This window comes from Neomonachus schauinslandi, chromosome 9 (assembly GCF_002201575.2).
Source record: "Neomonachus schauinslandi chromosome 9, ASM220157v2, whole genome shotgun sequence".
Taxonomy (NCBI): Eukaryota; Metazoa; Chordata; class Mammalia; order Carnivora; family Phocidae; genus Neomonachus; species Neomonachus schauinslandi.
The window spans coordinates 27,348,323-27,362,170 of NC_058411.1; the positions used below are offsets into that span (position 1 = coordinate 27,348,323).

General features: G+C 40.2%; 2 protein-coding genes across 3 annotated transcripts in view; both read right to left on the minus strand.

Annotated features, from left to right (window-relative positions):
- ZNF410 (zinc finger protein 410) overlaps window positions 1-2,927 on the minus strand; it is a 42,789-nt gene extending 39,862 nt beyond the window's left edge. Inside the window, exon 1 of the mRNA XM_021679783.1 lies at window positions 2,880-2,927. The gene's annotated coding sequence lies outside the window, so the exon portion shown is untranslated. The remainder of the gene's footprint in view (window positions 1-2,879) is intronic.
- A 1,176-nt stretch (window positions 2,928-4,103) lies between these two features.
- PTGR2 (prostaglandin reductase 2) overlaps window positions 4,104-13,848 on the minus strand; it is a 28,628-nt gene continuing 18,883 nt past the window's right edge. For both annotated transcript variants that reach the window (XM_021679549.1, XM_021679550.1), the window contains exons 5-10: window positions 12,496-12,666; window positions 11,248-11,457; window positions 10,221-10,342; window positions 9,080-9,167; window positions 7,278-7,317; window positions 4,104-5,112 (exon numbers count right to left, since the gene is read on the minus strand). In XM_021679549.1, coding sequence (XP_021535224.1) covers window positions 5,036-5,112; window positions 7,278-7,317; window positions 9,080-9,167; window positions 10,221-10,342; window positions 11,248-11,457; window positions 12,496-12,666 — 708 coding nt within the window. In that variant the 3' untranslated portion in view covers window positions 4,104-5,035. The remainder of the gene's footprint in view (window positions 5,113-7,277; window positions 7,318-9,079; window positions 9,168-10,220; window positions 10,343-11,247; window positions 11,458-12,495; window positions 12,667-13,848) is intronic.

Here is a 13,848-nt window from a genome sequence, read left to right on the forward strand (position 1 = left end):
TAAGCTCTTTCTGATGTTAGGGACGTGCACATGTCATTTCCTCTACCTTGGAACCCTTTTACCTTTCTCTCCATTGGTTAGCTCTTTTTCATTCTTCTGGGCTCTGCTTAACTGTCAACTCATTTAGAGAGGCTTTGTCTGATCACCTTATCCAAAGAAGATTCCCCATACTTCCACCTTTATTCTCTATCTCTGCTGTTTCTAATTCCTTTCTTTTTTTTTTTTTTAAGATTTTATTTATTTGTCAGAGAGAGAGAGAAAGAGCACAAGCAGAGGGAGGGGCAGGCAGAGGGAGAAGCAGGCTCCCAGATGAGCAAGGAGCCTGATGTGGGACTCAGGACCCTGGGATCATGACCTGAGCCGAAGGCCGACACTTATCTGACTGAGCCACCCAGGTGTCTTGCTGTTTCTAATTCCTTTGGTTTTATATAGTATTCACTTTTTGTCTGGCTACCCTGTAAATTGTAAGCTCCATAAACAAGGGCAGGAACTAGTCTGTCTTGGTCACAACTTTACCTTCCACTACCTAGCACTGTGCCTGGCAAAGTATTATATGTAATTCATAAGGAATTTAGGCCTCCAAGTCATTTCTGATACTGTGAAGCTCTAAAGTTGGCTTTACTATGAGATTTAAGGGCTTCCATACAAACTTCCCTGCAAGCACCTAGTAAGTACTGAATAAATATCTGTAGAGTGAACGAATGACATGCAAATAATACCGAAATTTTTGTCTCTAATCCTGACTTCTCTTCTGAACTCCAAATTTTCATTTCTAACTTATCTCCCCACGGATATTCATCTCAAACCTAACAATGTCCAAAATCGAGATTATCATCTCCACCACCAAACTTTTTCTTCTTCCTGTATTACCCATTTCAATTATTGCCCAATCTTCTTCCCACTCAGCCGCAAATTCTAGGTCTTTAACAATGTCTCTCATCCTCCATAGTTAAATAACCCCAGTAGTTCTGATTCCCCAAATTTATTCCTCCTGTAATACCCTGTTTAGGTCTCATTATCTTTCAACTACACTATTAAAATAGGCTTCTAACTGGTCACCCTGCCCTAAAAATTCCCCCTTTCAATCCACCTTTTAATGCAGCCACTTGAATTATCTTTCCAAAACAGAAATGCTTATGTTAGTTACTCCACTCACTCAAAATTCAGTGCCTCAGAATACTAGTTAAATTCCTAAGCATGGCATTTCAAATATTCTACAATATAACCTCAAATACTGTTCCAGTTACAGCACTGTCCATATTCTCCAATTAACCCTTTACTCCATCCCACATGGACTGGCTTTTGGAATGAACACCAGCCTATTTCAGTGCTCAAGTCTTTGCTTAGAATAGTTCTTCGACTAGTAATAAACACTCCCAATCCAGCTGTGATATTTTGAAATCCTTTCCAGCCTTTAAAATACAACTCAAGGGGCGCCTGGGTGGCTCAGTCGGTTAAGCAGCTGCCTTCAGCTCAGGTCATGATCCCAGGGTCCTGGAATCGAGCCCCGCATCCGGCTCCTTGCTCAGGAGGCAGCCTGCTTCTCCCTCTGCCTCTGCCTGCCGCTCCCCCTGCTTGTGCTCTCTCTCTCTCACTATCTCTCTCTGTGTCAAATAAAAATAAATAAAATCTTTAAAAAAAAAATACAACTCAAATGCCATCCTCCACTAAGACATCCCTCCAATCAAAACAAATCTGTCCTTTTCTTTGGTGTTTTCGCAACACAGTTTCACCTCTTTAGCAACTACTCCATCCCGCCTTGGCTGTTAGTCTACATGCATATTTTTTTCACTGGTTAAGGTCGCTGAATTTATTCATTCTAACTCTCATTAACCTAGTATGATGCTTTGAACAAACTAAGCATTCAGAAAGTATCTGCTGAATAAATAGGTAAGCCTCTTCACCTACACAGGAGGAACAAAAGCACTAGAGATCAAGTAACTTGTCAAAAATTAAACATGTACTTAAATCAAGAATTCTTAAAAATTAGAACCTAAATCTTCTGTTCAGTTGACTTTATTCTGTCCACACTAAGATAACACAAAGTGGAATTTCTCACTCCCTAACAACAAAATGCCACTGACTCTATTTCAAAATGTTTCTTTTACTCTCCTTGCAAATATGTTACGTTGACCCATGTGCCAAAGTGATGAAGTACAAATTCTTAAGTCCCAGGTTAGTAATATTTAACTTCCAAATGGTGCCTAAATGCATTTCAGGCCTCATGAGCAAGTAGGATAAACTTTAATAAACTAACTCCATTCTTTCCTCTGAAGAAACTTCAGAGGATAAATTCAACCGGCGAACGCATACGGGCTGTAAACACAGCCCACAGCCTCGCCTTGAAATGACAGGCGAAGGAGAAGCCAGCAGCCAAGCCCCTCAGAGCCGGCAGTCTTCCTTCTTCTAGACCCAGGAAATAAGTGGACGTATGAAAGAGGGTAGCTCTGGGCTGAAATATCCAGGGCAGAGTCCTCTTCGCATCCTCCTTCCCCCTCCGCAAAGGCCTTAGTGTAGGGCCCCAAGGCCCGCGGGCAGGGCCCGGCTGCGGGTGCAGTCCAGCAGCCCCCGCCCTTAGGGACTCGCTGCTGACTCCAGCTTTCTCAGGACCGTCTTGTTCGTAAGCCCCTACCCCCAAAACCAAGCAAAGGAGCAATCACATCAGCCCCAACGCCGCAAGGGGAAGGGCCAAAGCCATAGGGCTTCAGACCGGCCGCTCCCGGGCCCGCCAGATCTGGGAGGGGTGCCCAAGGGGGACGGTCTCCCTGTCCTCTCCGAAGGCGAACTCGGCCCGAGCCCCTGAGGAGCCGGTACTGACTCCCTCTCTCTCGGGGACCACCTAGCTGCGCGGGTGTGGCCTGGCCCAGCCCGGAGCTCACCTTCCCGTCCGGGGCAGCCTGCTAGCCGTCAGGCGGTCCCGAATTCCGTCCACACACAGCGTCTTCCGGCTCCCGCCGGAAGCAGCGGCAGCGCGGGACAGGAAGTTTGGCCGGCCCCCAACGCTCACACCCACTCGCTCGCTCCAGGCAGGACCTCGGCGGCCCGGCGCTGGGTTCCGCCCGAGGCGTAGAGGGAGGGACGGTGGGCGGGGGCCGGGCTGTCTGCGCAGGGCCGAACCCCCGGACGCTAGGATGTGTGGTCTCCCGACCCCTATTCATTCCGGGCCTTGGGGCCCCAAGATCTGCGAAGCCCAAAAAACGGGGTCAGTTCATTCCAGCCGTGACGTCACTGCTTCCTTGCAGCAGCAGATGGGGTAGTTTTTCCTGTCAGCTGAGAGCAGAACTAGTTACAATGGAGGCCAGCGAGAAAGAGAGCACTACTTAAACATTTATCAAAGTTCTCACTGAAGAGGACCTCAAAGCTTCGCTGCCTGAGAAGGGAACTTGCAGAATTTAGTTCTGCATTCAATTCGGGACGGGGTAAGAATTGAGACTCAGGTGTACAACTTTTCTTCTAATATGAATTCCCTAGAGTCTGGATTCCCTATATGAGGATGGAAAGAGCTCTCGAATATCCACACTGGGGACTAGAACACTTGAGTTCCAGGCTGGATGCCACCACATGTTAGAGCTTTATGCGGTTGAGACTTTTTTGAAATTACTAATTTTTAAATACTTGCTGTGTGCCAAAGGATGAGGAACTCAGTTACTAAGATAGTGGCAGTGGGAATTAAAGGAGTTCTCTAAGGCATTTTCAAGGTTGACAGGCCTGACGACAGGCATCTGAATGAGTGAAGGAGTATTAGTTTGGGTGCGCAATGGTGATTTAAAAACAAAGTAGAAACATGTAAGAGGAAGGTAATTCCTCTTTAGATAAACAGTTTATCCTGGGTGCCAACAGGATATTTTACTTGGGTGGTCCTAAGCTCAAGGAAGAGGTCAGAAATAGAGATGCAGATTTGGGAGTTATCAACATACAACGCTCTCTGGAGATGAAATGGTCCAGGAAAGGTATATAAAAGAAGAGGACGCTGAGGTCAACTGGAGTGACTGATTACTAACACAGTTTGAATTTACGTCCTACATATGTTGCAGACAAAAGTATATAGCAGGGTGTAAAAAGGTGACCATAAACCAGCACAACACTTGAAAAATATCCTCAATTTTATTGTTGAAAAGGGTTGATTATAATTAATGAAACAAACCGTCTTATTTAGAGGTACATTAGATCTTGAACATTCATGTTTACAACCAATTGTTAATTTGCTCAGTCAGTCCTGTCATTTTCTAAAGCGGTCTTTGTTGCCTAAATCTTTCTAATCACCTAAAACTTCAAGTGATGTTTGTATCTATTTGCTCAAAATCTTTACACTATTTGACAGTATGTAACTGCTAACCTAAAACAAACATGCTTTTATTAATATATATTTGCGTTTTTAGGCTATACAGTAAATTATTTAGCAAAACACAGATAATCCTCTGTAATAAACTAGTCTCTTCATCAACCTGACTGACCTGTTAATCTTCTCAACACAAAGCCTCTGCTCTCCTATCCCAAAAACTGCTCCACAATCTCTAAATTCCCCCCAAACCCCAACACATGCTCTGCCATTAAATCTCTTTTTCATCTACAATATAGAAAAGCCATCCCAATTCTATTCTTATACCAAGTTACAGTTCAAGAATTATGTAAAGCATTTTCAGGTCAACATATATTTACGTGTCTTCTCAAGCATTCTATTTTAAATAAAAGTTATTAACTGTAAAAATCAATTTATAAGGTTGACCCATTAAACACTTATATCAAATCTCCAGTGGTTTCAGAATAGCTGATCAAATATATATCAGTTTTAGTAAAAGAAAGAAAAATAGGTCATGTTGACTTCAATCTACTACTGTAAATAATCATGTTGGATATAGAGAACACATACGATATTGAAGATACAGGAAAAAATTATGCAACTAGAAAATATTACCAATGATCACATTTAAATAAAAAGCTATCTGTATTCCAAGATTTTTTAATGTATCTTAAAAATCTTTGTGCAAAATGGAAAGAAATCTGTGTATTTCCTTGATAAAGATGCTTATACAGATTACACAGAGGTTTCTTCTGAAATGCAAACTATCTGCTTTCCCAGGTTACCTCCTGTCATCATGGACTGGAATGCAGCTAGAAAGAAAAAAAAAGACCTAGGTTATATGAAAACATGAATATCACTATCATACATGTTTATTAGTACATGAAACACGTACAGTTAATTTGAATAATTTCTGCGATGATTTTAGTATTAAGAATAGAAGGAAACTAAAAAAAAGAGAAAGGGGCGCCTGGGTGGCTCAGTTGGTTAGGCGACTGCCTTCGGCTCAGGTCATGATCCTGGAGTCCCGGGATCGAGTCCCGCGTCGGGCTCCCTGCTCGGCAGGGAGCCTGCTTCTCCCTCTGACCCTCCCCCCTCTCATGTGCTCTCTGTCTCTCTCATTCTCTCTCTCTCAAATAAATAAATAAAATCTTAAAAAAAAAAAAAAAAAGAATAGAAGGAAACTGTCATGAAAAGAAGTTACAAGATAGGGCGCCTGGGTGGCTCAGTCGTTAGGCGTCTGACTTCAGCTCCGGTCATGATCCCAGGGTCCTGGGATCGAGCCCCGCATCGGGCTCCCTGCTCAGCGGGAAGCCTGCTTCTCCCTCTCCCACTCCCCCTGCTTGTGTTCCCTCTCTCGCTGTGTCTCTGTCAAATAAATAAATAAAATCTTAAAAAAAAAAAAGTTACAAGATAAACTAACCCAATTTATATCTTAAAAATGTGCTTTTACCCAAACTATAAATATTTATATCTACCTCAATATTCACTGTTTACAGAGTCTAAAGACTAGAATAAATAAGTATGAGGATAAATGTCAGCAAAATCAATTTTTCAAAAACTATTAAAAATAATAGAAATCTGGGGCACCTGGGTGGCTAAGCGACCAACTCTTGATTTCCACTCAGGTCCTGATCTCTGGGTGGTGATCTCTGGGTCATGAGGTGGAGCCCCACATTGGGCTCTGTGCTGGACGTGGAGCGTGCCTGGGATTCTCTCTCCTTCTGCCTCTGCCTCCCCCCACGTCCCTGCACTCCCTATCCCCACTCGCGCACTCTCTCCAAAAAAAAGAAAGATTATAGAAATCTAGGGGCGCCTGGATGGCTCAGTCAGTTAAGTGTCTGCCTTTTGCTCAGGTCGTGATCCTGGAGTCCTGGGATCTAGCCCCTCCATGGGGTCCCTGCTCTGCTGAGAGTCTGCTTCTCCCTCTCCCTCTTCCCCTCTTCCTGCTTGTGCTCTCTCGCTCTGTCAAATAAATAAAATCTTTAAAAAAAAAAAGAAATCTAATCATAAAGTTTTACTAAGTAAAATACACATCTGTTTATGCCAGGAAAAGGAGTGAAATTTATATTTCTGTTTGGTAAACATATTGATCAAATGTATTAAATATTTTTTCTGAAAAAGTCAAAAAATCAGTTTAATCTCTTTCACTTGAAACAAAGAATGTTGAAATCCGTGTATATTAGGGAAAAAAAAAAACCTAAGGGCGCCTGGGTGGCTCACTTGTTTAAGCTTCTGCCTTCAGCTCAGGTCATGATCCCAGGGTCCTGGGACTGAGCCCCATGCCAGGCTCCCTGCTCAGCAGGAAGTTTGCCTCTCGCCTTGTCTCTCCCCACCCCACCCCCCCAACTCGTGGCTCATGCTCACTCTTTCTCAAATAAATAAATAAAATCTTAAAAAAAAAAAAGAAACTTGAAAATCTGTTTAATATAATCTTATGATGCCTTAGAACCATTCAACCTCGGGGCACCTGGGTGCTTCAGTCCCTTAAGTGTCTGCCTTGGGCTCAGGTCATGATCTCAGGATCCTGGGATCCCCAGAGTTTGGGCTCCCTGCTCAGCAGGGAGCCTGCTTCTTCCTCTTCCTCTGCTCCTCCCCCCTGCTCATGCTCACTGGCTCTCTCTCTCTCTCAAATAAACAAATAAATAAATAAATAAATAAAACCATTCAATCTGAAAAAGTTACCTAGAAGCTAAATGACTTTCATGATTCTTACATTTTTTTCATAACTTGTTTCAAAACCAAAGAAACACTTATTTTATGATTTGAAATGTGAAAACAATACTTCTTAAATACCTCTAAGCTGAACTTTAACAGAGTTTGATGAAGATATTTAAGTAAACCTGCAGGGTGGTTTTATAGGAAAGAAAGAAATGATTTAAAAAGAAAAAAACACCAGTGAAGTACAATTCAAGGAAAAAAGGGAGTATTTGTGCCAAGCTCATGCATATAATAAATAAATCAACATCCATCTTACCTCCCATGTTTTCCAATCCATTTATCACAGTTTCTTTGATCTGGAAATCAAAATAGCTACATATAGTACTCTTTAGGGCAGTGTATCTACTTATAGTTGACCCTGAACAACATGGGTTTGAAATGTGCACATCTATTTATACACAGATCTTTTTTATAAACACGGTACAGTACTATATATGTATTTTCCCTTCCTTGTGATTTTCTTAATAACATTTTCTTTTCTCTAGCTTACTGTAAAGAATACAGTATAGGGGCGCCTGGATGGCTCAGTAGTTAAAGTGTCTGCCTTCGGCTCAGGTCATGATCCCAGGGTCCTGGTCCCTGGCTTCAAGCCAGTGGGGAGCCTGCTTCTCCCTCTCCAGTTCCCCCAAGCCTGTGTTCCCTCTCTTGCTATCTCTGTCAAATAAATAAATAAAATCTTAAAAAAAAAAAAGAATATAGTATAAATTACATATAACACACAAAATATGTGGTAATCAACCGTTTATGTTATCAGTAAGGCTCCTGGTCAATAGTAGGCTATTAGTAGTTTTGGGGGAGTCAAAAGATATACCCGGATTTTCAACTGCATGGAAGGAGAGGGTGTCAGCACCTTTAACCCCTGAGGTGCTCAGGGTCAACTGTAATATTCTTCATTTTTGCAAAGGACAGCAACACTATTTAGCACTTTCTGTCTAAAAATAGATATTCCTCATTTCATGGAGGTAGCACAGAAAAGTTTCCTATGAAATGATTTTTAAAAATAAAATCCTCGGGGCGCCTGGATGGCTCAGTTGGTTAAGCAACTGCCTTTGGCTCAGGTCATGATCCTGGAGTCCCGGGATCAAGTCCCGCATCGGGGTCCCTGATCGGCGGGGAGTCTGCTTCTCCCTCTCATGCTCTCTGTCTCCCATTCTCTCTCTCAGATAAATAAATAAAATCTTAAAAAAAAAAAAAAAAACTTTAAAAAAAATAAAATAAAATAAAATCCTCTTGGGGCGCCTGGGTGACAGTCAGTCAAGCATCTGACTCTTGATTTCAGCTCAGGTCGTGGGACTGATTCTGGCATCAGGCTCTAGGCTCTGGGCTCTGGGCTCTGTGGCGAGTCTACTTGAGATTCTCTCCCTCTCTCCTTGCCCCTCCCCACCGCTCACAACGGTCTCTCTCTCTCTCTCTGTAGAACAGGTAGATAAATCTTTTAAAAATAAAAAAATAAAATCCTCTTTTCCCACTGTCTCATCTTCAACTGGTAATATCACAAACTATACAATCTCTTTTCAAAAAACAAAGTACGTAAACATAAGCACATACACATATAACTTTGCCTATCATTTGCAAGTTTCAAGAACATCCTAGGTCAGGATCTCTAGACCCCAGATTAATAACTTGATCTTGAGCCAGCAACCAAGATATATCAGAATATCAGGGAGGGAACAAAAGATGTATGGTGCTAGAGGGTTAGGGGTACAAGGAGGTGCTTATAAGATTTTTGAGAAGCACAGCTTCTGACACATAGTAGCATTCCATAAATATTTGTTAAAGTAATGAATATTAAAATTTGGAAAAAAACACCTATTTACCTTGTAATATAGTCTAAGAAAAGTAAAGGTTAATGAAATCTTAGATAAAGGTACTAACAGGAAAGTGTTTCTCAATTAGGAGGTTATACTCACCTGGGAGTAAACTTAATTTACAATATTTAGTACAATTTTGTAGGAATTTTTATTATGAAGTTATGTTTGCCATCATAAATTCAAATAACATAAAAGTATATTAAGTAGCAGACAAATGATATTGATAAACAACAGAAGCAAGTTCTACCTTTAGCTTCCCTTCTTTAAACCACTGACTCAGCTGTAGAATGCCAGACTCAAATTTGTCCTTATAGTTCAACACCAGAAATCTTTCTCTGTAGTGGGGAAGAAAAGGATAATGATCAGAGACTATGGAGGGTGGAATAGTCCAAAACCAAATCATTCCAGAACTCTAATATCTGTTAATCTTTCAAACATTAAGACTTAATCACACAGTCTGGTCAGATACAGTTTTAGGTGTAGTTTCAGGTTTAAGTACAGTGAACTTCTATTGTTTTGTCTGGCCAGCATCCAGAACTCTGGTAATTAGCACTGTGATTTAACTTTGTGGGTAGTATCCTTTCCTCACCCATCTGTGACCAAAGCCAGGCCAGTCTGAGCCAGTAAGTATCAGCTTTGGGACTTAACAAAACCGAGAGGAGAAAGCTGTTCTCTTTTTGCTTGGGTTGCTAACCTGGTATAAGACAAGAGATAACAATCATCCTCTTGCTGTGCTGCAAAAGAGCCTGCGAGGGAACAGAGCCAACCCAAAAGAAAGCACAGCCCAGAGGTAGAGAAAAACTGAGTAGCGATGCCACTACGCAAACCTTTTATCCAGCCAAATCTAAGTCAATACTAACACCGGACTTCTCAGAAACACGAGCCAATAAATTTCCTTTGTACTTAAGCCAATGTGAGTTGAGTTTCTATCACTTGGGGAAAAAAAGACTTGCAAAAGACTGATAGAACAGATGCATTTTTAGAAAGTTTTCTGTCAGGGCACTAGCTGACAAAAACCTAAATACTGAACTGGCTTAAAATGTATATTTTCAAGTTTCATTTAATAAGGGAAAATTATAGGGGTGCTTGGATGGCTCAGATGGTTGAGTGTCTGACTCCTGATTTAGGCTCAGGTCATCATCTCAGGGTCATAAGATCAAGCCCAGCAGTGTGCTCCACACTCAGCTCATCGGGGAGTCTGCTTCTCTCCCCCTTCTCTCTCTGCCCCTCCCCTCTGTGTGAGCACAAGTGTGCTCTCTCGCTCTCTGAAATACATAAATCTTTTTTAAAAATAAAGAAAAATTATATATGAAGAACATACATTTTATATACATCTATGATCTTTAAACTCATGAACCTGGTAATAAGGGGAAAAGGGTAGACCATACCTTGTGATGTTTCTTTCTTTTTGGATTGCTTCTACAGCAGGGGGTAGTGGAGGAGGATAAGGCACATCTTTGTTGTACTGAGAAATTTGACCACACAGGATGATATGGCTGTTCTGATTCATCTGTTCAGAGAAAATTGATTATTATACCCTAAAATATATGCCTTACCTATGTTTACTGATTTTATGGCTGCTTCAATGAAAGCCTCCTTGATTATTATATTTAATCAATTGGTGCCAATTAACTGATTTGGCTTTGCAGATTTACACCTTATATGTTTTTAAGAGTTTTAGTTAACTAGGAAACAAGTCCCCTCCAAAGGAACATAGAGGTAAGTGAGAGTTCGGTAATGTGCAAAAGAATTACACTGGTGTTGCCATTGTTGCTACCGTCAGTAGTAGCCGTAAAGTCTTTTCTTGGATTTAAATAACCTCAACTGCGAATAATTTTACATATAGTAAAGGACAATGCAGTGTTAATAACTAACATTCATATTTTATAACCTTGTCAATAAAAATATATAAATATCTGTAATCTATGAAAATCCTTTCCCTACCCGAAGTCAGAGGCCATGGCTGTGAGTTAGTTGATAGGGAATTAGGGTCAAAACTTCACCATTTGAACAATACGACTGTAATTTTTTTTTTACAGATTTTATTTTTAAGTAATCTCTACACCCAGCATGGGGCTAGAACACACAACCCTGAGATCAAGAGTTCCATGCCTGACCAACCAAGCCAGCCAGGCACCACTACAACTGTAATTTTTGACAAAAATAAATTGCAGGTAAAAAATATAATATTGCTAGCAAAGAACTGAAACTGATGCTCATGTGCAAATCTGCAAGCAAATGGAAGTAGGCGTCAGCAAGCTTTTCGGTATCATCTAATTACAATACTGATCATTACGTTATTTCTCACAATAAACCCTAGAATTTTACAGTTTTTTTCCTCAGTATCAAGTAAAAAGATAGCACATCAAATAAAACATAGTATTCAAATTTATAACAAACAAATCGGCACACAACCTGACTTATCACTGCATCACTGATGTCACCACCAACATTGTCAAAGTAAACATCCACTCCAGCTGGGCATAATTCACGGAGCTGTTCTGCCACATTCCCCTTTTTATAATTAACTGCAGCATCAAAGCCTAGTTCTGAGGTCAGAAAGAGGCACTTCTCCTGTGTTCCACAAATTCCCACCACTCTGGAACAGCCCATCAAATGGCCAATCTAGGGGGGAAATTTTTAAAAATTAAACAATTTTCTGTTGCCACATTTAAGTGTAAAAATGTGAAAGCATACAAGATATTACAAGTATATGAGAGTATTCATCACAATTAGGTTTGATTACAGAGCTGTTGGCTTAAACTAATTTGAAACCAAAAGAATTGAGACCAGATATAATGTCACTCCTAAAAAAATGAAGACTGACTAACATTAGACTTAGTTTTTAAATCACACAATTTAAAGCTGATTTCATAAAAGGAATAGTCAGACTCAAAACATCACTATCTTGCAGTTCAATATTTTTCAGGCCTCTGAGGAACTAAAAATCACCACTATGATAAAATGTTTTGTTTCAAAAAAAAGAAAAAAAAATGTTTTGTTTCAATGGTTTTCACACTATAAAGGCTGTTATTCATAAAACAATTTACTTTAACATTCTATCATAAGGGGCGCCTGGGTGGCTCAGTTGTTAAGCATCTGCCTTCAGCTCAGGTCATGATCCCAGGGTCCTGGGATCGAGCCCCACATCGGGCTCCCTGCTCCGCGGGAAGCCTGCTTCTCCCTCTCCCACTCCCCCTGCTTGTGTTCCCTCTCTCGCTGTATCTCTTTCTGTCAAATAAATAAAATCTTTAAAAAATAAATAAATAAATAAATAAAATAAAATTCTATTATAACCCTTAACTATATTTCTAGAACCCAGTAAGTGCCCTCTTATTTGAAGATTCTTTTCAAAAATATGAGTTTGCCTTTTAAGTCATGAATTCCAGATAGGTACTCTATGAGCTTCTTCCTTATATTGATTAAAGCAATGCTCTAGCATTTACCATATCTATTTGGTTAACAGAGAACAAGATACAGAAATCTATGTTTTTCATGTTGTTATGAAGAGAGTCTAAGCACGTAATAACATCATTTCTACCCGAAATGTGTAAAACAACATTATAAATTTGTTCAATTTTCTCTTTTAAATTATATACATGTATCCAGAAATTTGATTATGACCACTTTTTTAGAAAATCAAATAATTCTCAGAAATTTTACCTGCCCGGCCAAGGATCCACAAGCACCGGCAGCTCCACTAACAACCATTGTCTGATTAGATCCACCAGTTATATGACCTTTTTCCTGTATCCCAATCAAGGAAGTCAAACCAGGCATACCTATAGCTCCAAGAAAGTATGAAAGGTTCCCATCCACAAGTTGTGGGTCTACCTAAAATAAAATATATAACTTTAAAAAATAATACTAGGAATTCCTGTTTTAAGTCAACAAGGTAGAAACAACCTGTTATGGACTGTTGTATCTCCCCCAAATTCTTATGTTGATGACCTATCCCTTAATGTAATTATATTTGGAGAAAGGGTCTTTATGGAGATAATTAAGGTTAAATAAAGTCGTAAGGAAGGGGCCCTAATCCAGCAGGACTTGTTTCCTGATGAGAAGAGGAAGAGACACCAGAGCTCTTTCTCTGCATGTGCACAAACGAAAGGCTAAATGCCCTGTGAGGACACAGCAAAAAGGCAGCCAACTGCAAGCCAGAAAGAGAGCCTTCACTACAAACCAAATTTTCCAGCACCTAGATCTCAAGAGTTTTAGCCTCCAGAACTGTGAGAAAATAAATTTCTGTGGTTTAAGCCATCAGTCTATGGTATTTTGTAATGGCATTCCAAGCAGACTAATAAACAACCCAATATGGTTTCTAGAACAGTGAGCCATTCTTCAGTCTTGCTAAAATTCTATAATTTACTTGCACAAAGTAAAAAAGAAATGAATATTACTTCTCTTTATAGTAAAAAAACAAACAAAAACTTTAAAGAATTCCCACATGAGGGGTGCCTGGGTGGCTCAGTCAGTTAAGCATCTGCCTTAGGCTCAGGTCATGATCCCAGGATCCTGGGACTGAGCCCTGCATTGGGCTCCCTGCTCAGCGGAATGCCTGTTTCTCCCTCTCCCTCTGCTGCTGCCCCTGCTTGTGTGCTCACTCTCTCTCTCTCTTTGTGTCAAATAAATAAAATCTAAAAAAAAAAAAAAAAGAATTCCCACATGAAACACACTAACCATTCTTTCTTGTCAATGCCCCAAGTACATAAAAAGAGAAGAAATATTTAAGGGGAAAACACTAGGCAGAGTTGGAAGGTTTTAAAATCTCTGAGCAATTCCAAAGTAAACATTTATCCACATAAAAATCAGCTCAAACCCTACTGATGCTTAAAGTGTACCATAAAAATATAAGGAAAGTGTGATACATTTCTTTTAGTTTAATTACAGAATAAAATGAGGGCTCTCTCAACTTTTTAGTATTTAGCATTGATGTTTATATGTTTACCAGGCCCTATCAATAATTAATTATACTTCTACATTCTCTGTGTCTGTTTTCTTTTTTCCTTTTTTTCT